Below are 23234 nucleotides of genomic sequence, written 5' to 3'. Positions count from 1 at the left end.
CTGTGCAGACAATTATCTGAAATGTGGATTATTTGAAATGTGGATATTACCTTCACCACTGATTTGTCATTCTGTGATTAAGTTTGAAATCACTGGGAAGGGGACAATCCATTTGAAAGCAAAACAAGAAAAATAATGAGTAAAGAAGTAAACCGTCAGTCTGCAAGTTTTGTCAGCTGTTATTCCAAATTTCAAAATCAATTATTTCCACAAATTATTTTTATCTAAATATTCAGGAATGGTACCTGATTTAGTTATTATTGAATGTGGGGCATAGTTATCAAAAGAAAAAACAACATGCAAGATATCTTTTTGAAAAGGTATTCACAATAGTTTGTAGAAAACTCACCACCACAGGATGGCCAATCACCCAAACCCATGTTTTAAAAGATCAAAAAGACATTCTATGCACAGAGACATTAAATACAGTATGTGCCCAATTGAGAAAAGAGATCTACTTACTAATAAACATGACCTTCCTTTATAGAGCTGCAAATCAGTCTTAACTGCAGCAAGGGGTCATGGCGAGCAGGAACAAATATTAATCTGCATGCCCATCTCCAAAACTCTGGTATATCAGAGCAGGTCAGCAGATGGCTAAATTTGCATGAGAAGCTCCCTAGGCTGAAATGGGAAAAACAATGAAGGGTGCCCTTAGGATTCCAGGAGAAAAGCTCATGAATCCAGAAGAAAAACAGAAGTTACTCCAAACTGAGGGAGGAAGGGGTGGCCTGGGAAGGCAGAAAGTCACCCTGAGATGTGGGAGGTCAAGAGACATATCCCTCAGTTCATGTCACCTCTCCCCATCCTCAGGGAGAAGTACTTTCAAGTAACAGTGGGGGATCGGGGCTCCTCAGTTACCCTCTTGTCCAGTCCATGGAACACCTGTTGCAAGCCCTCAGTGGAGACGACTGCTAAAAGCACAAGGTCGTCTTCTGGAAATCTGGAAAGAGCTGCGTAAACGGGGGTAAAGAAGCTCGTTCCACCATGCAGAACCCAGGGCCAGTGAGCAGCACCAGGGTATGCAGGCCAGAGGAGGAAGCTTGGAGGGCAGCAGGCTGCAAACAACCAGAAGCAAAAAAGCAATAAAATGGGACCCCTGCCTCGATGCTCTTCAAGGGAGGAAGCGGATGTGGCAACAGAAGCAGCAGCGGGAAATGCTGGTCCGAGTACGCAGCTACGTGTCGGCAGAGGATCAGAAGAGCCACAGTGGCAAAGGAGGGTGCAGCTGGAAGAGCCTGCGGGGAGTCTCGCGAGCCAACTCTAGCATCCTGGGCAGTGTGGGAAACAAACTGACTTGGAATCCCAGCACCCAGAGCTGTAGGGTGTCAAGAACCACTACAAATGTCGCTCACGCCCTGAGCATGCTTGTAAGGCTGGTGTAGCTGGTAACACAAGGCTTTCAAGAAAAATGTTCACTCACCTTCTTCCGGAGCCGTGGTGCTTTGGACAATTTCATAAAAGTCAAATGAGGCTTAAAACTCCTGTTTTCTCCCGCCAAGATGCCCTTTTCTTGAAATGTCCTTTTTGCAGCCTCTAAAGAAAATAAAAACACAGAAATGCTACTGTAGCACATGGCTATCTTTTATTATAAACACGGCAATTCAAAAAATAACAAATTACTTTATAATGAAGATTACTTTATATACCTGTATGAGCTATTATTTTCTAAGAGAGAATAAAACCACAATGTATAGGACAACATATTATTAAATCTGCAGAGATTTCAAACTTTAAGCACACAAAAACAACAATTTGAAAAGGAAACATTTAATAAATGAAATAACCATTTGTCTGATATGATGCTGATTTTCACTGAATATCATAGTGGTGCCCATATGCATAAAAAAAGGACTAGTTTATCTGTAACCCATAATATCTAAAACTTCTACTTCTCACCAAGATGGAACAACAGAAATCAGATTTACCCTCCTATCTGAAACAATGAAAGGACAAAGTATATAAAATGATGGTTTGTAAGACACTCTACTTATCAGGTAATGAAGATCAGTGATCCCTTAGAGATGTGAAACAAACAAGGTGAGCCCTTCGATTGCCCAACTTTCATCCTGGGCTGTCTAGACCCCTGTACAGGTGGAACTCAGTAAAAAGAGTAAAAAGAGCTGAAAGTAGGAGAGGCAAAGGTAACTACAGCACACAGGAAAGAGTCCTAGAAAAGTGAGACCTGCACAGAGAGAAAATCCCACAGATCTGCAAAGGGTTGTCCTAGGGTATTCAGCTGAGTATAGACCATATACCATAACATATAACATATATGTTAGCAAACTACCTGAAGATGCAGAAACACATTCAAGAGGGAATGGTGCCCAGTGCTCATACAGGGGCAGGAGAATTGTCTGTTCCCATAAGTCAGACTAGAAAAACCTCGAGATTTGTGGGAAACTGGGTAGAATGAACAGAAAGGTCTTACCTCAGCAATGGGGAAAAATTAGCTTTGAACTGGTATTGTTCTAGTCCCATCTAAAAAATCTTAGAAGCAAGATCCAAAAGGAAAAAAAAACTCTTTCCAAGTAACTTGACTGTATCCCAGAACAAAGCCCAAGAATATTTATAGGCATACGAAACTATCCAGACCCATCAAAGTAGACTTCACAATGCCTGGCATCTAATCAAAAATGTCCAGGCATGCAAACGAACAGGAAAATGTGACCCACAATGAAGAGATAAATCAATTCATCAAAGAGACCCAGAAGTGACACAAATGTTAGAGTCAGAATATAAGAGAATCAAAATAGTTACTATGACTGTATTCTTTATATTCAAAAAATAGAGACATGCAAGATATAAAAAAGACCCAAATCAAATTTATAGAGATGAAAACTGCAATGTCTAGAGAAAAATAAACTGGATAAATTAATAACAGATTAGACATTGTAGAGCAAAAAATTAGTGGACTTGAAGACATAGCAATAGAAACCATTCAAAACAAAATAGAGAGAAGAAAGAAAGAAAGAAAGAAAGAAAGAAAGAAAGAAAGAAAAAGAAAGAAAGAAAGAAAGAAAAAAGAAAGAAAGAAAAAGGGAAGGAGGGAGGAAGGGAGGGAGGGAGGGAGAAAGAAAGGAAGGGCGGGGAGGGAAGGAGAAGGGAGGGGAGAAGAGAGGAGAGGAGAGGTAGGGAAAAGAAAAGAAAAGAAAAGGCCAGAGAAGAAATGAGAAGAGATGAGATGAGAAGAAAAAAGAAAAGAAAAGAAGGAACATTGGTAAGTGTGGGGTAACTACAAGTTATCTAATATATGTATAAGTGAAGTCCCTAAAAAAGAGGCCAGAGGAAGACAAAGGAAATATTTGAAGAAATAATGCCTGTTGGGGAATGAGAGTTGCCACAACCACAGCAGAAAATAATCTAGGCAATAATTTTTAAAATTTAAACTGCACAAGTATGTGAACCAGCAAATTCAATTCTAGGAAAATACACAAAAATAAAATTATCAGCACATAAAATTCTATATAGAAGATATTTAGCAATGTTTGAATTCACACAAAGTAGAAATACCCTTATCAATAAAGAAATGGTCATTAAATTACCATTCGGCATACTAAGGACTATCACAAGAAAAAGAGAATCAGAGCTACACATATTGACCTGAAGAGATGCCCATGATCTATTAAGCAAAAAAAGGTAAGTCGCGTGATTAATATATCAATAATATGATTCCATGGTTTATTTAAAGAAGATAAATTCTCTATATTTATGTTTTATTAGCATAAAAATGGTATAAAATGCTTTAGGATGAGGGTTGACACTGAATAGAAACAGAGGAGACTAGCGACATTTTCTCTATACATCTGTATATTGTTTGGGTGGTTACAATGAGCCTGTATTACTTCTGAAGAAAAAAAGTTTAAAAAATTAAATAAGCACAATAACCGACTATACATTAACAATATAATATTATCACAAGTGCATGAGCATCATACTAGAATGCACAAACAGAATTCTTTGTTATATATATGAAAAATTCATACTTTTCAAAGATCTTTGGTAAACAACTTCACATTTGTTCTTTCTACCTCAAAATCAGGTAAGGCTAATACCTAAGTTAATTTTAAAGATAAGAAAACTGAAACATAAGAAGTTGATGCTCAAAATCACCCTCCTAGTTAGTAGTAAAGAAGGAACTGGAATCCAGATGCCATCACTTCTACTCTGTTCATGTTTCAAGCTGACTAAAACCCCAGCTTAAACCAGGGTCAGTGAAGGGCACCAAAGCTGCTTCAGCAACTAAATCAGGAAGAGTAAGGCACCTTCCACCACGGCTACACACACACACTGCTTTTGGGCAGAGAAGCTCCCCTGTTCTACACTTGAGCTTCTAAGTAGCTTTTCATTTTCTAAACGGATTCCAACACTTACCCAAAAAACAAAGTTAGAAAAAAATCAATGCCCAAAAAACACATAGAGAGGACCCCTTTAGTAACAATAATCCTGCCAATAATGTCCATTAAAAAAATAGAAACTGGTGAAAATCAAGTCAAAAAATGTCTTCAAATCTCAAAGAAAACCACATCCAATCCAAATGTTAAGGGAAAAATTGTGACTTTTAAATTCATTTGTTTCTTTTCAATGTTAAATATACTTTAATTTTTCTAACAATCAAAAATCATTAACCTAGTGGGAGATTATTTAATATTTCCAGAAAATGTGTCCTAAAAAATAAAAGATGTTTTTAATACAATACTAAATACTAGAGTTGTCAGAATGCTTTAGTTTTAACCACCAATTCTGTTGGAATCTGGAAATTACTAATGATACGTAGAATTATAACCAGAAATACGTGGATGAAAACAAAATCAAATATATTTCCATGCAGTCTGACTATTTTTTACATAGTGTAAGTCTTCAGTTTTTTTTAATGGGAACCCAAAATAAAAAAGATGTGGGAGTGAACAAAACAAAGATACAATATTATCCTTTCTGAGAAAAAGAAAGGTTTGCTGTAATGACTGGTCCATACAAAAGTAATAAAATAATAGAGAAAAGCAGAGTTTCAAAACAGAAATACCTGCACAAGAGAAAATTCAAATGGATGCATTCTTTTTACCAACGGCATAATTATTGGTCCCATCCCATCAGTGCTATCTGGTACGCTGGCTGGCATGAAGGATAAAAAGCAGGGAAGAGGACCTGCCCTCCCAGGAGAGGAGCTCCCGGAGCAGAGCTGGGGAGTTAATCAGCTCAGTACCCACCGTGTCTGGAGCACACGCTTAGCATCTGTGGGTGTTCAATTGTACCTGTTGAATTTGAATCGAACGTCACACCTTTGTGCGAGGTGTTTTATGTATGCTTGATCATCTACTCCTCCAGATAACCATAAGAGGTAAGTTAGTATTCCCATTTTTAAAAATTAAGAAACTGAGGCTCTGAAATGTTAATAGCTTACTCAAAGATCACTGAGCCAAGTCGTGGTGAGGAGAGGATTTGAACTCAAATCTAACTGACTACAATGTTCATGCTGCCTCCTACGGGAAGAATCTAAATTCTTGGGGGGGCCTCACTGACTCAAGTGGAAGAGCATGAAACTCTTGATCTCAGGGTCATGAGTTCAAGTCCCATGCTGGGTGTAGAGATTACTAAAATAAATAAATAAACTTAAAAAAAAAGAAGAATCTAAAATCTTCTTTCTCCCCTCTTAGTTTTTTTTTTTTTTTTTAAGATTTATTCATTTATTTATTCGAGAGAAAGAGAGCCTGTGTGTGAGCGGGGGAACGGTAGAGGGAGAGAGAGATGCAGACTCCCCACTGAACAGGGGGCCCGATGCTGGGGCTCGATCCCAGGACCCTGAGATTACGGCCTGAGCTGAAGGCAGATGCTTAACAAACTGAGCCACCCAGGCTTCCCTCTAAGAAAAGTCCTTAAATAAAAGGTAAAATTTGGTTAGGTTATTTTAAAACTTGTACAGCACTTAGGAGCTGCAGTTGACAGACTCAGATCTGGTCATTCACTCATTCATTCAGCAATGAATGACAGCCTACTATTGTCAGGTACTGTTCTAGGTGGGGGAACGATGGCAATGCACGAAACAAATCCCCTGCCATCGGGGAACGTCCACAACAGGCTGGGTGCCACAAACAAAGACATAAATATGTTGTCGGGCATCGATCAGTGATATGAAGAAACATAAAGCACGTTAAGGATATATAAAGTGATGTGAAAGAAAAGGGGTTGCTATGTTAGATATGGAGGTCTGAGAATCCTGCTCTGAAGAGGAAACATCTGAGAAGCTACCTGACTGAGTGGAGAACAGTACTCGAGGCAGAAGGAAGAACTTACGAAGAATGTTTAGTAGGTGCAGAAACAGTAAAAAGGACAGGATACCTAGAGCCGGGTGAGTCAGGATTTGGGGAAGAGCTAAGAATGGGTTTAGAGAAGTAGGCAAGAATATTACGGGGCATGGTAAAACCTTCAGATTTATCATCAGTATTGTGGGAAATTCTGGGGGTTTTAAGCAAGGGAAATTTATGTGTGAGAGTAACTTTCTTGATTCATCTATATTTCAGCTAGAATATACATTTCTTTCTGGTGGAAGAAATTTAATCTCAGGCAATTCAAAGCACTCCCCTCTTGCCCTAGGACCATATTTTAATTGAAGGGAAGGTAGCTAATGGGGTGTCCCAGTGGTTTAGATGGGGGTGTAGCGCCTGGCTCTTGGGTCACCATCTGGCATCTCCTGAGACATGCACCGTGCTTGGTTTTTGTAGCTGGACCCTCCCTCTTTCCCATATGTAATGACTCTGGAAGGCACAACTTCTGTGCCTTCTCAGGTACGTAAGATTTCATTCTATTGATCACCACACCATACCAGGGCAAGCAGGACCTCGCTGGACCTATCTGAGGCCCTTTACCACTTTCTTGCTACTCTTGAGCACGCAAAAATAAGAGAATTTCTCAGGGCCAAGGTGGAAAGGGTCAGAACCCCCTAAGGTCACCCATCACACAATACCACCCTCACTTCACCTCCACTGCTGCTCTGGAAGCACAGGGAATTCAGGCTCGCTGGCTCTACGAACATGCCCCAGGAGCAAGGCACAGGGTCACTGTGCTCTCGTACTGATGTGAGTTTCTCCTGTTCTGTTCAGGGGTTGATGGAGAGGCAAGAACGCATACTCTACCTTGGCCTCTAGCTCTCTTCTTTGCCTGACCCTGGGAATCTTTCCTAACATCAAAGCAGGAAAAATTTATCATTATGCTTAGGTGTTGAAATCCCAAAGCCTTTTCTCTATTTTTCTTGTTATATTCTCCCTCTTCTGAGAACATGGGTGCCACTGTCCAGGAGGTGGCTAGGCACAGAACAAAGGATATAAGAAATAGAAGGAGAAAAACAGTATCTCAAAATATTATCCCCACATTTTCAAAATCTTAGTTTGTTATTTTACTTTCATAATATCTACTAAATGCTAATATGTGCTAAATGTGACAATTTGATCACCATTTATAAATTTGGGGCATGTCCTAAAACCCTTCACTCCTAGTCATTAGCAGCAAATGATTTTTCCTCTCTCTTCTATAATAATAATAAAGTCAAGCAATGACCCTTAAGATGAAAAAAACAAAAACAAAAACAAATCAACACTGTTCTTAGTTACAAACAACAAATGGCAACTTTGGCTGANTTCAGCAGGGAAGAAATGTATAAGAATACAGGGGGCGCCTGGGTGGCACAGTCGGTTGGGCACTCCACTGGCTTTCAGCTCGGGTCCTGATCTCAGGGTCATGGAACCAAACCCTACATTGGGCTCCACGCTCAGCTTGGAGTCAGCTTGAGATTCCCTCTCTCCCTCTCCCTCTGCCCCTCCCATTCATGCTCTCTCTCTCTAAAAAAAAATAAATCTTAAAAAAAAAGAACACTGGGAGGATTAGAAGACCAAGCTGGAAGGCTAGGAAGCCAAGCAGATGTCCAAAGCTATGGTGGAACAGGGACATGGCCACCACCTCCTGCTCCCGCTGGCATCACTGGGACCATGCACAGCACACAGACGGCTAGAACTGCTGCCACCTGCCTTCCACTGGTGGTAGCGACACTGATGACACAACCTAGCCCCAGAACAATTCTGCACAGTCCTTTTTTGTTCGAGGTGCTAGCTTCCCATTCAAAGTCTAGACCAAAGCAAGATCATGTTCCTAGCACCAAAGCAAACTGTGGAAGAACATATGTGACATGGGAGGGGCTGGGAAGAGTTTAGATGCTCGGCAGCTAAAAAAGAAAGACAACAGTCCAGCATATGCATGTTTTAAAACAGTAAGAGTGTATTCATAACAACTACTATTATAATTAACTTATCAACTTTTGGCTCACGTAAATTACAAGCAGGTGTATCTTTCCTCAAATACCATCATAACCCAGCTCTGGCCTTCTCTATTATGGCATACCCACAACTGTTTCAAATAGACCTCAAGTTAAAATATTAGGCTGAATCATCCAAAACCACCATTTTTATGAGTCAGAAATTGTCAAATACTGGCAATGTCTGATGGCTTAACACATACAATGGTGGACTAAGTTCCTAGGATCTGATTGAAGGAATTGGGGCATATTTTCTTAAGTCTTCAAGTACTTGCAGAATTATCACATAGAAGAATTGCTGATAGCAACTCAGCAATATGTTCATATCAACCCAGAAAACAGAAACATCATGAAGGTGTGAAAGCAAAAATTCATTTCTTCATTTATTTACTGAGCACTTCCCATATGTGCCAGACACACTATCTGCTTACAACAGCAGGCATGGCCCTGCTCTCACAGAGCTTACAGTCTCACGGGACAGATCTGCGCCCAATGAAGAGCACTCAACAGTGTTCAGAATTATCAAAAAATACAAAAGATATAAGGAAAGAAGTTTTGTTAAGAGAAATTAAAATAGTAGGCATTTGTATTGTTCATTACTATTACGTTAGTTTTCACATATTATTTTACTTGATATGACAATCTCACTATCAATTGATTGTAAAGATACAGTGTTTTTCTCTTTATCGGTTTCAGTTATTTTTTTTGATTTTATTTATTTTATTTTTAATAAGCAGGGGGAGCAGCCGGCAGAGGAAGAGGGAGAAGCAGACTCCCTCTGAGCAGGGAGCCCGAGGCAGGACTCGACCCCCGGACCGTGGGATCATGACCTGAGCTGAAGCCAGACACTTAACCGACTGAGCCACCCAGGAGTCCCAAGGTTTCAGGTACTTTAAATTTTGACCCAACAGTTCTCCTATTCACTCAGCCTGAAATCTTTGATGATGGAAAGCTATTCACAATACTGTTTTAAATAATATTTGTCACAAAGCACATATAACTTGTTATCAATGTGTTTTTCCAGGACAGTACATTCTCTAGGTAGACAGAAATGGGGAAAAAAAAGAAATTGTTGCCTTCTTTTTGAAAAATATTTCTTAGCATTGGTTTTTTTATTCCTATTAGCAGTATAATCTATTGCTTAGCAGGACTACTGGGTAATGGTTATGGAAATATCATTCTTGAGATAAGAGGAGTTTTTGCTGGTGTGAAAACCACATGTCATTTTTCATCTACGTTAACTCATGTTCTGGAGGAGAAGCTTATGAATAATTGAAGAGATTGTTCCATTCCTCCTAGCACCACAGACATTCCTTCAAGCACTAAATAGAAAATCTCACAGCAAATATATCAGACATCCTTCAAAAGTCAGCTAAAACTGCTTCCTAAATAATATAATTTATCTCATAGCTAAAGATGCAAAATGTCTGAAGAACAATTTCTTAAAATGTATTTTAAACACTAGGAGACTAGGCTATATTAAAGAAGACTGAAATGAATAATTTAATAAAGAAACAATATTTTGTAATCCTAACAAATACAGTAGTTTTATCTGTTTAGGCGAGTTTGTTCGTTTTATTCAGCAAACATTTACTGAGTGTGCTAAGTACTGGGAAGTTTTCTCTGTTTTTTAAATTTTAAACATACATATTTTTACATAGGAGATTTTCTTTAAGTGAACTCTCAAGTATGTAGCACAATAAATGTATACCTAAAATGTAAAGAAACTGCTAAAAGTTGTCTGAAAGTAAACTATGACAGATCAATTTTAATAAAATCATCTCTTTTTAATTATATACATGTTCTTGTAAATTTTTTTCCTTTTCTTTTGCTATTTTTTCCTGTTTCTAACATTGTGAGGGATAGTTGTATGATAGCATGGTATATAATTTGAGAATAATCACAAAGATGTTTATTTTTTTATTGAGGTACACAAAGAAGCTTATTAATAATAATAGTCTAGAATACGAAATGTAAATTAGGTAGTCCTAATATATTCTTAAGCTTAAATATTCTATTTCAGATGCAACAGAAATAATAAGTTGGATTTTAGTTTTAAGAAGACTGATCTGTGGTTAGACAATACACCAAACAACAGGCGGTTATAAGGTCTTTCCTTGCCTTTCATCTGGAAGATACTTTCTTATACCATTGTAAGTTACAGTAAAACTATGTCACATATAATATGAAAGATCTCAATAAAATTTTAAAATCACTTTTTAGCCATCTAAAACTTTAAATAAAAGCCATACAACTGTTTTTGTCATTCCTGTTATTACTATTTAAAGGAGTCTTGTTTCCATATGCTACTCAAACTGTTCCATTTTAGATGGTTTTAGTAAGTTATTTGAACTATATGCTTCAACATAATGGCTGGCATAATGTTGAAATGAACTACATTTTAAAATTTTTATACTCATCACTTTAAATAGATAATTCCAATTGATTACTGTGTAAAACTGTCAAATAAAATTTTAAAACATTTCATTCTTAAAAGCGAGTATTTGAAATTACACCTTCATGCCAGAGGCACCCCATTCATTCCACTGCAGTTGAGGAAAGAGACCCAGATTGAGCATTCTAACACTGGCTCAGTTCTCCTATTATTCAACTTGTGTTCTTGGACAGGTCACTTAACCTTGACAGCAAAAGTGATGAGGCCAGTACAAATGAACTCTCAAGTCCCTTTTTTTATTCTAACAATCAGCTACTCCAAGTGAACTGTCAGAGAATGCTGGTACATCATCCGTCAGCGGTTCTATTTTTTTTTAAAGATTTTCTTTATTTGTTTGAGAGAAAGAGAGCATGAGTGGGGGGGGGGGAGGTGTGCACTGGGAGAGGGACACTCAGACTCCCAGCCAAGTGCAGAGCCCCATGTGGGGCTCAATCCCAGGACCCCCAAGATCATGACCTGAGCTGAAGTCAGACGCTTAACCGACTGAGCCGCCCAGGGGCCCCTCCATCAGGGATTCTAGACACCAGGACTGGATTTCACTACCATACAAAGATTTAGACATGAATATAAATAACAGAAGAGAGACTACGTAAGGTTAAATGTTCTTTCAATTACACTTTTATGTTTACATCATACATTTTTCACTGGTTTATACATCTATTTAAACGATATTTATTGAACCTCTATTACACAGCAAGCTCTGGGGACACAAAAATGAAAGATTCCCTCAAAGAGCTTTTGCTCTAGTTGAGGAACATCGATTTCTAAACAATCGAATGCAATGAAATATTACAGTTTCTACAGTAGATATCCATCTACAGAATACAGGGGATAACAGGGGAGACAATGGTCATTTCTATTTTGAAGAAATCAGAAAAGCCATTATTTTGGAAGAGACATTTGAAATGAGTTTTATGAAAGATCAATAATACAGTCTGAAAAAGAAATTAAGAAAACAATTCCAATGACAATCGTACCAAAAATAATAAAATACTTAGGAATAAACTTTAACAAGAAGGCAAAGACTGACAACTACAAAATGGTGCTGAAAGAAATTAAGGGAGACACAAGTAAATGGAAGACATTTCACGTTCAGGGACTGGAAGCCTGAATACTGCTAAGATGGCAATACTACCCAAAACAATCTACAGATTTAATATAATTCCTACCAAAGTTCCAATGACACTTTCTGCAGAAATAGAAAAAAGATCATCCTAAAATTCATATGGAATCTTAAGGGACCCTAAATAGCCAAAAACTCTTAATCAAGAAGAACAAAGTTGGTAGTCTCACACTTGTTTCAAAATTTACTACAAATCTACAGTAAGTGAAACAGTGTGCTCAGGCCTGTCAGAATGGCTAAAATCAAAAACACAAGAAACACAGGTGCTGGTGAGGAGGTACAGGAAAAGGAATCCTCTTCCACTGTTGGTGGGAATGCAAACTGGGGCAGCCACTGTGGAAAACAGTATGGAGGCTCCCAAAAAAGTTAAAAATAGAGCTACCCTATGACCTAGTAATTGCACTATTGAGTCTTTATCCAAAAAATGCAAAAACACTAATTTAGAGGGATACACGTATGCCTACGATTATTGCAGCATTATTTACAAGCTAAGCTAAGCAGCATTATTTACAAGCTAAGCCCAGCCAAGATATGGAAGCAGCCCAAGTGTCCATCATAGGTAAATGGATAAAGAAGCTGTGTTATATACATACAATGGAATATTATTCAGCCGTAAGAAAGAATGAAATCTTATCATTTGCAACAAGGTGGATAGAACCAGGGAGTATAATGCTAATAAGCAAAGTAAGTCAGAGAAAGACAAATACCATATGATTTCACTCCTATGTGGAATTTAAGAAACAAAACAAATGAACAGAGATAAAAAAGACAGACAGACAAATAGAGAAACAGACTCTTAACTATAGAGAACAAATTGATGGTTACCAGAGAGGAGATGGGTGAAATAGGTGATGGGGATTAAAGAGTACACTTATCGTGATGAGCACTGAGTAATGTACACAGTTGTTGAATCACTATATTGTACACCTGAAACTAATGTAACACTGTATGTTAATTATACTAAAAACCAGACACACACCAACAGTGTGGTACTGGCAAAAAGGCAAACCTATAACCAATGGAATAGAACAAAGAAAGGAGTGCTCGGCTATGTGAATCTACAGCATCCATTAGATTTAGGAATTAGAATGCCATCAGTGGCCTGTGCTGACATTGTAGATTATAACCTCCTGATTGCAGGAGCGTAACGGCAAGAAAGTAAGCACAAGTAAAGAATTGTAGACAGATTTCACAGGCCACACTTTTACAGATTTTGGCTCGAAAGGGAAGGAGGAATTCAATGCAGGAGCTGTGGGAAATTCCAGGTCAAAGGAGTGCTGAGTTTTCTGTTATTTCTTGGGCTGTTTGACATTGTTTCTTGCTTGTTTATTTGTTTGGGGATAAGAGAGACATAGTCAAGTGAACAAAGTTGGGGAAATGAGCTGATGAAGAGGAAAGGCTGGACATATAGAAGTACCCGAACGAGAGGAAGGAAATGGTAGAGCAAGATCCAGATTGTGACGTTAGATCGAGAACACAGCTGAAGAGGTTAGTCTTAGGTAGACAGAAGACACCTCTTTTCCTAGAACTATATAGGATTTAAGAAGCCAAACACAGTAGCAGTAGGTTTACTACACAGAGGGAACAAATGAAGCAAGTCCCAGCCTCAGTTTTATTTGTGGAGGGAAGAGCTGAGGGCTGGAGCGGTGACAAGGGACAAGAGAAAGAAAAAAGCAGGAGCAGTAGGACTGCTGGACAGCCTGCTACTGAGTCTGGAAAACATAACTGCAGGAGAACCAATCTACATGACTGTACAATTTCTTCATTTTCTCACACATTTGATCAAACTACTCGTTAACACCTGTTAAGTGTCATACATTCGAGAAGGTACTACGTAAACAATGGTCAACAAAACAGTCATGGACCTTGCCATTATGGAGCTTCATCCAGGAAACACTGTCAAACAAAATCACACAATTATAACCTGTGATAAGGCCTGTGAAGGAAACACACCAGGTATAGTGACGGAGGTCACACTTATAAGGAGACTCTCTCTGTAAGGCACAGGGAAACGCTCCCCGCGGTGGTGACATTTGAGCTGAAGAATGAAAAGGTCCAAAGGGAGGGTCTACTCAAACATTTGCAAAAGTTCCATGGCAAGAACAAACTTGTTTATTCCCTGATGAACGATGATAAGACAGGAGACGTGGGCAGGAAACCAGCATGGAGACACCATGGGCCACAGCAAGGAGTGTAGAGTTTATTTTGCCCACGTGTTGGGGTGAAAAAGCAAATGGCTGAACTGATCTACCATTGGTGTTTGTCAGCCTGGTGAAACAGAAGGACAAGAAGACAGGACACCTGAAAGAACCACCAACAGAGTGATGCACCATGAGGCTGTAACAAATTTAAGAAGGAATAAACTATGTTGGCCAGGAAGAGGAGACCAGAGACCTCGGTGAGGTTCCACAGCATGAACAGCAATGGAAAGAAAGTGAAACAGCATAAAGGGTGGGAAGTTAGGGTGCTAGACAGCTATATCCAATTTATGGTCTTCGAATAGGTCTGGCTGGGGCACCTGGGTGGCTCAGTCGTTAAAGCGTCTGCCTTCGGCCCAGGGCATGATCCCAGGGTCCTGGAATCGAGCCCCATATCAGGCTCCTCCACTGGGAGCCTGCTTCTTCCTCTCCCACTCCCCCTGCTTGTGTTCCCTGTCTCACTGGCTGTCTCTCTATCAAATAAATAAATAAGATCTTTAAAAAAAAAAAAAAAAAAAAAAAGAACAGTTCTAGCAGATGAATAGCCAAAAGGTTTCACTATGCTTATGAACTGCTGGAGCAGAGTATGACTATTAGAGGGTACCTTCAAAGAAGTCAAGGGACTTTAAGAAAAGTAATAGCTGTGATGGTAGCAGTGGGGGTGGTGGGGATTTATCATTATTATTAATGATAATCGTTACCATCTATTTACCATTGTGTATGTGCCAAACACCGTGCTAAGCACTTCATGTATGTTATCTCCATTTATTTTGAGAACAGTCACTATTATGCTAGTTTTACAAGTAAGGAAACTGAATGCTATGTTAGGTCCAAAAGACTCCACATCCACAGCTCGCTTTGAGCCAGAATGGTTGGATGGTTGTGTTCATGGTGCAAGAAAGGGTCACAATGTGAGCTAGGAAACAAAGTGCTCAAAAAGCGAGAGGAAATATTTGGACAACAGCAAAGAGGAGAAGTAACAAAAACTCTAATAGCCTGAACTACCAATAAGAAAAGGCTTGTGCGTGAGGGTAGAATGGGGACAAAGCAACAGAGAACTAAGAGAATATGGATGACATCTGGACCCCCCGGTGTGAGGCATTGGTGGAAAGAGCAGCCTGACGCAGAGGAAGCTGTGATCTCAGACTAGCAAACAGATCCGCTAAGGCAAGAAGGTAACGGGGTGCTCCTGAAAGCCAGCAGTCCACTTGCTAATTCACGGTGTAACTGGCTAGCGTAGTGATTAACAACACAGAATCTGGTGGCGTGTGGGCAAAATCAGTGCAATGAGTCAAAAGTACAAATTTCCAGTTATAATATAAATAAGTCAGGTGATGTAATGTACAACACGGTGTCTGTACTTAACAATGCTGTATTGCATATTTGAAGGTTGCTAAAAGAATAAATCTTTTTTTAAGATTTTATTTATTTATTTGAGAGAGAGAGACAGTGCAAGCGCACATACATAAGCAGGGGTAGAGGGGGAAGGAACAAGCAAGACTCCAGGCTCAGCACAAGCTGGACACAGGGTTCAATCCCCCGACCCTGAGATCAGGACCTGAGCAGCGGCAAAATCAAGAGTCAGGTGCTCAACTAAGCCACCCAAGTGCTGCGAGAGTAAACCTTAAAGTTCTCATCACAAGGAAAAAGTTTGTAACTATGTGAGGTAATGGATGTTAACTAGACTTATTTCACTATGTATAAATAACAAATCATTACATTGTAAACCTGAAACTAATACTGACCCTATGTTATGGGTAGTTGTACCTAAATAAAAGAATATGTCTAACAAGTGAACAGTAAAATAAATTAGGATGCAATGAAATATTACATAATCAGTGAAAATGCTTTTGGAAACTATTTCATGTTGATGATAATGGCTGCTAACTTGCCAGCATTTATTCTGCACCAAATACTGTTCTTTACGTACATCATACGTCACACATATATTATAATGTATAATAGTAATAATTTAAAAAAAGCATACAGAATCTAAAGCCAGACTGTCTGGATTTCAGTCCTGGCTCTATGACTTACTAACAAATTATTTAGCCCCTTTGTGCCTCAGTTTCCCTATCTATAAAATGGGGGAGAGAACAATGGTCCCTATCTCACAGAGTTGCTAAAAGTAAATGAGTTAATATTTGTAAGATGATTAGAATAATGGCACAAAGTAAATCCATTTAAGTGTTTGACTGAAAATCAAGTAAAATAAAAGAGGGGATGTAGGGAACCATAATATGCCCCTCAAAAATATGCCACTTTGGCACAAGAATCTTGAGCAAATGAGAATCAGTAGGTGCAGAAAGAAACTTTCCCAGATCTTCCCTTATCTGACTAAAAGCAGACACTTCTGAAAAATGAGACTGCCCAAAATCCCCTTACCCAATAAAGTTTTCTGGCCAAGATGGACCTGTATAAACCTTACTCCGTTAGGGCCCCCCATATATTTACCTTCCCACAATTTGCCACCCCAGAAAGCCTAAAACCCTTTTCTTTGTCTTATCACTTCTCTACAAAGTAACTGTTCTTCTGTTAAGATGCCATATCAGCCCAAGTTCTAACCACCCTTTGAGTTACTCTTCACTGAGTCTTCTCTACATGATGTGTACTGCACACATTAATAAACTCCTTGTTTTTCTGTTAATTTTCTGTCAATCTAATTTTACAGGGTCCCTGGGGGACAATCCAGGAGGGTAGAAGGAAAAACACATTTCCTCCCCTACAGGGACAGTGGAAAGGGTTAAGAGAGTGGTGTGAAGGGAGAGGATGTGGGGGGGACCTGTGCCTAGAGGAGCCTGCGCACAGAAGCGGGGCATGCAACAGAGGCTCTGAAGGTCCTCAGTGGTGCAGGGCTGTGATTCAGACATCCTGACTGGGGAGAAAAGTTGGTCTTTGCTTATTCTTAATGAAGTGTGGTGAAGGTGTTCTGATGTTTTTGAAGACAGCCTAACCCAGGCCATGAAGGGGAAGGATGCCCACCTGCCTGTGGTGGTGAGAAGTCCAAGACTTCTAATATCTTCTGTTATAGAAAATATTATATTTCTTCTGTAATAGAGCAGTCTAGAAAGGCCCAAAGATACCAACAACCAAACAGATTCCCCACAAGGAGCAGAAAACACAGGGGCATATGCTCCCCATCTTTTGGGGGAAATGACAGTCAACATAAGAGAAAGTGTAATGTTCAAATAAACATCCTAAAAACCTTTCACTTTTCCTTACACGAGATAAATACATTTGGAATCTTTTATCATGCTAACCAAGGGCACTTTCCTCATTAAAAAAAAAAAAAGATTTGCAAGAACTATTGTAATTCTAGCAGGCTAAATTTTTAGCAATCTCTCAATCTAATACACGTCTTAACAAAATTATATTTTGCTGAAATAAATGAATGAAATCACATATTCATTTCTACACAAAAAACTTTCCAGTGCAATTTCATCATTGTAAGATGTGGAGAAATGCCATATAAATGCATAATTTTCAATATCTTCTTAGCTCTATGAGCTACCATGTACTTTTAAGAAAGGAGAAAGTAGGTGCTGTTTTATTCTGGAAAAACAGAATCTCTCAAGGTCAAGATAGGAAGCTGACACACAGAGTTCTGATGCCACACACCTTACTAACTTCCTCAAGCAGCTATCCCATAAACCTACATGGACATGGTGTGCAAAGATGGGCTTGGTCTCTTTGGCCCACTAGGCATCTACCAGAAATAACAGCTAGCAGCAGCACATCTGGATACATAATTCAAGCACTGATGGTAAAAGCACATATGTTCAGACTATTAGTCCAAAATGTAGAATAATTTTCTTCAATTTTACACATTAGAAATTCTAAATTATTCTTTATCCCGCAATTCTTCAGCAACGAATTCGAATATTAGGGCCTAAAATTCAGTTCTTTTGTCATAACAACTATATAACATTTTAAGAATTTGTTTCTTTTAACTTATAAATTTTAAAACTTTATGGAAATTAGGTAAATCAGACTATTCATGAATTATAATTTTCAACATCTTCGCAAGTTAGTTTTACTTCATTGTATGTACTTAAAATTCCTTATCAATGCTTTAATAATTAAATTTATTTTCTTTAAAAATTCTGCTTTCCATTAAGTCAGACTAGCTCTGCCTCAATTATTTTGAACAATAAGATTTTAATATTCCTGCATCGGCATATACACACAAATGGTTTATTACAGTTTTAGGAAATGTAGTTCCCTGGTCAATTCTAAAAGCAGGAATATATTATTTGAATAAGTAGTTTATAAAATGTGACACAAAGACAAATTATACTATTTACTGATACTGTTGGACTAAACTAATCCTGAGGCATTCTTGTCAAAACAAATCTAATGAAGTGAAACGTTGACAAAAATTCTCTGTATTGAACATTCTATCTGAACACTATATATGGAGTATTAGCTCATTTACTGACTAAACTTCAATGAAAATATTCCATACATACATTTAAATATTTAGATTTCTTATAAAAGTAGATAACACTATAATCAAAAGCAACAGTACAAAATACACATAAAAGATTAAAAGCAAGCATAACAAACAGATTATATGAGGACAGAATGCTATTCTCCATTTCCCATTTTTGTAATGTTTTGTTTAAATTTTGGAAAAGTATATATATTTTTAAGCAACAGTCTCTGTATCAAGAAAAGAATTACAAGGGCAGTGGCCTTTCTTAAAATGACAAATCAACACCCTTGGGCTCATAGTCATACTAAAGCTGGCAAGATTTCACATTCCTCAGCACACAATGGATCTTTCATCAATACTGGAAACCGCCTTTGTGAGAATATTTGCTAAGAATGGATGGAATTCTCAATGTTGCAAGCACCCATTGAATTATTTAAAAGAACAATGAATGAATGACTAATTAGAAATGTTTCTTGAGATCAGGGATATTTATATTCCAAAAGAAAAAACCTAAATCCAGCATTTTCTCCAGAGCAGTTAGGAAGAACAGATTAAGTTTGTTAACTATGGGCACTGGTTCCCAAATGCTTTGCTATCAAAACTGTTAGAGTTGCCTTTTTCTTGACCAACTAATAATTTTAAGGCCTTCTTGACTCATAAACATTGTTCGCATGTTTGTTGATATGTACTTTGCTCCACAAAAGAAAACTTAACCAACAATGAAATGAAACTTGATCCTCAATGTCTCCCTAAACCCAAAAAGAGAAACACTTTTTTTTGTTGTTTTTCTGGTTTTTTTAAATTATTTATTTAAGTAAGCTCTGTGTCCAACATCGGGCTCGAATGCATGACCCCGAGATCAAGAGTCACATGCTCTTCAGACTGTGCCAGCCAGGCACCCCAGGAGATGTACCTCTGAATGGGTAACTATAAAACTACATAAAGACAATATAATATTAAGTAAAAAAAAAAAAAAAAAAAAAAAAAGGATGTCTCAAAAATTCATATACGTGATAAGTTTAAAAGCACTTAAAATCCACATACTTCGGGAGAGTGTAAGGAAATTATAATAAACACTGACTTCAGGATGATGGTTAGCTTAGATGAAGGATGGCCAGGGATGGATTCACGAAAAGGATAATAGAGCTAAGATTATTACCAGTGTCCTAGCTTTTGTTTCGTGGATTTTGTTTTGTGTTTTTTGTTTGGTGGCGGATTCCCAGAAGATTATGATACCATTTTAAAATAGAGATGGATGGATGGCCAACAGATGATAGATAAGGTAAAATAAGCATGACCCAATGATGAGTGTGTTATGAACCAAAAATCCCTAAACCTGAAATAAAATGACATGAAATGATCCAACATATGAAAATAAAAATTCTTTACAGCATGTAGATTAACCCAAACTGCAATCTCTGGATCAACTCAAAAGTCATTCACCCAGAGTTTGTAATTTTCTTCTTCTACTTCACTAAACACTTTCAATTATGCTGCACAAAGTAACCTGTGAGACCTTCTACCATCACCAATGGACCTTCTGCTGAGAGAATAGTACCTAAACAGAAATGGGGGGGGGGAGTAGCACAGAGGAAAATGCTGCTGTCTCACCCACGGACTCTCTGGAATGAGGCTGACAATGCCCAAAGCCTCTGAATAGGCAATTGGTGATTTTTATCCACATTGTCAATACTTACTAAATGCCAAGTATATATTAAATGTCATGAAAAGCATTAGAATCCTTCAGATTTAGGATTAGGACAGTCCTAGCAGATACTTAAGTTCAGCCTATCACATTCCAGACAGCCCAGAATCAACATATCCTCAGGTCAAAGAACTGAGATAGTGCAGTAACAGTGGAAAACAGTATGGAGGTTCCTCAAAAAATTAAAAATAGAAATACCATATGATCCAATAATTCCATTACTGAGTATTTACCCAAAAACAAAACTGCTAATTTCAAAAAGACATATGCACCATTATGTTTACTACAGCATTATTTACAATAGCCCAAATATGGAAGCAACCCAAGTGTCCATCAATAGACAAATGGGTAAGGAAGATGTGGTATATATACAACAGAATATTCCACAACCATAAAAAAGGATGAGATCATGCCATTTGAAACAACATGGATAGACTACAGGGTATTATGCTAAGTGAAATAAGTCAGACAGAGAAAGACAAATACCATATGATTCTACTCATAAGTGGAATCTTAAAAACAAAATAAAACAAATGAATAAACAAACAAAAAGCAGAATCAGACCTATGAATACAGAGACCAAAATGATGGCTACAGTAAGGGAGAGTGGTGGGGGGTTGGGCAAAATGGGTGAAGGGGAGTGGGAGATACAGGCTTCCCATCATGGGATGAATAAGTCATGAGAGGGGCGTATGGGTGGCTCAGTCAGTTAAGTGACTGACTCTTGGTTTCGGCTCAGGTCATGATCTCATGGGTCATGAGATCGAGCCCCGCATCAGGCTCCCTGCTCAGCAGAGAGTCTGCTTGAGATTCTCTCTCTCTGCCCCTCCCCCCAAGTGCATGCTCTCTCTCCGTGCTTGCTTGCGCGCTCTCTCTCTCCCACTCTTTCTCTAAAGTGGATAAATAAATCTTAAAAAAAAAAAAAAAAGTCATGGGAATAAAAGTTACCGCATAAAGAACGCAGTCAGTGATACTGTAATACTGATGTATTGGGTAAGATGGGAGCTACACTTGTGGTGAACACAGCATAATGTATAAACTTGTCAAATCACTATGTTGTACACCTGAAACTAATGGAACACTGATGTCAACCATACTCAAAAAAAAAAAAAATCAAGATAACTTTCAGGTATTTTCTTTGGCTGTTTACCTATACACGCGGATGCTGAAGCAGCTCATTTATTAAGCAAGGGTATAACGCTCCCCAAAGTGAAAAGATTTCAAATCTCTATTACAAGAATTGGGGATGGGGAAGAGATTATTTCTTCTACAGATGAGATTTCACATGGATGTGCTACTGTTTGTTTTACCTGCTATCTCCAAAAGTGAGTTCATGTGCTCTCCTTCTGCCAGCTTCACAAATCCAACCTGATTTCCAAAAGTGTCAATCCCTTGAAAGGGCAGAATCAACTGTTTTCCTTGGAGGATTTCTTCTATGAATGGTTTTAATTCCAAAAGAGCACCAATACCCCTGGTAAGAGATAATATAATTTTCAGTAACATATTAAGTAATAAAAGATGTAAAACCAAACCAATTATCAGTTTCAGAGAGATAAATTTTGATATTTGTTCTAATTAAAGCTCAAAAATAACTTCAAAATCTAATCCATATGATTAAAATAAAGCTAATATTAATTTTTTAAAATTTTTATTTATTTTTTTATTATGTTCCATTAGCCAATATATAGTACATCATTTGTTTTCGAAGTAGTGTTCAACGATTCATTAGTTGTGTATAACACCCAGTGCTCAACACCACACACGCCCTCCTTAATGCCCATCACCCAGTTACTCCGTCACCCCAACCCCCTCCCTTCTGTAACCCTCAGTTTGGTTCCCGAGTCCAGAGTCTCTCATGGTTTGTCTCCCTATCTGATTTTTAAACAAAAACTACGGAAGAAGTGAAATAAATCTTTACCTAATTATAATTTATATTATATTAAAGACATGAAAGAAAACACTATTTTATAGTTTACCAAGAAGTTTTTAATCAAGGGAACACTGCACAGGCAATTCAAAAAAATTACTGATACTATATTCCAAAAAACCTAACACCACAAGAGCTTATATTAGGTTCTGTGGAAAGATTATGTGGATTCTTACTAAAAGTACTAATACAGTATTTACTATTTGCAAAGTGCTCTACTAAAACTTAATATTCATTATCTCTTAAACTATAATAGCCTCCGTAATAAGGTAATACTGTAACGGGGATTTAACAAAATACAAGCTTATATTTGCCAATAAGTTTATTTCTGTTTAACCTATGTGATTATAGGACTACTCTGTGTTTCAAATGCTTTATTCTTCTTCATAATAACAAATGTTTACTATACGATGAATTTAAACATTATCAGGTTTGGAATATTTTGAAAATTAGGATAAACTATTTCCATCTTTAAGAGAATTCTGGGGTAGGTACGTTAGGAGAAAAAAATTAAAATTTCACTAGAGGGCAGCAATTACTCCAAAAAGAAATAGGTACATTCTTACATAATGTAGAGGGCTTTAAAACACTCTTCTGTTGAAACATCCTTAATTTAAACTGTCTTGATCAATGTGATTTCTTCACCAGTAATTATATGTCAAATGTGTGAAAAGAAATTTAGGTATTTTTCTAGCTCTTTCAATTTCTAAATTAGTTTTCATGTAAAGTTTGTAGCTGATTTTATCTATAACTTCATACTGAGTTTCCATTCTCATCTATGCCATAACAAAATGCCCAAAACTTCAAAATACCTTTGGAAAGATCAACATGTCTCATTGTACCTCCAAATCTGCATCCTAAATCCAATCTTTCCTGATTGTATTTATGTTCATCCAAAAAGACGCAGTGCACGTACTTCTACCGTGCTGGGAGTTACGGCATGTGAAAGTAGAACGGCCACTTCTGGCTCATGGTTCGTAAACTGGGGAATTCAAGATACTCCTTTTAAATGTAACTATATACTAAAGCAGGCCATGCTAAAGGTTAGGGCTTTTTACAGACAGCGAATTCTCTATGCCATTTTTCATT

The 23234-nt window shown here is 37.9% G+C and overlaps 1 protein-coding gene across 2 annotated transcripts in view; it reads right to left on the bottom strand.

The window, feature by feature from the left end:
- Positions 1-23234, bottom strand: part of AKAP7 (A-kinase anchoring protein 7) — a 137978-nt gene that overhangs the window by 78701 nt on the left and 36043 nt on the right. For both annotated transcript variants that reach the window (XM_040627799.1, XM_040627800.1), the window contains exons 5-6: positions 21529-21689; positions 1424-1536 (exon numbers count right to left, since the gene is read on the bottom strand). In XM_040627799.1, coding sequence (XP_040483733.1) covers positions 1424-1536; positions 21529-21689 — 274 coding nt within the window. The remainder of the gene's footprint in view (positions 1-1423; positions 1537-21528; positions 21690-23234) is intronic.

The sequence above is a fragment of the Ursus maritimus genome, unplaced genomic scaffold (genome assembly GCF_017311325.1).
Source record: "Ursus maritimus isolate PB19 unplaced genomic scaffold, ASM1731132v1 scaffold_13, whole genome shotgun sequence".
Taxonomy (NCBI): Eukaryota; Metazoa; Chordata; class Mammalia; order Carnivora; family Ursidae; genus Ursus; species Ursus maritimus.
The sequence above is the reverse complement of the archived record's forward strand: the minus strand, read 5'-3'. Positions and strand labels throughout refer to the sequence as shown.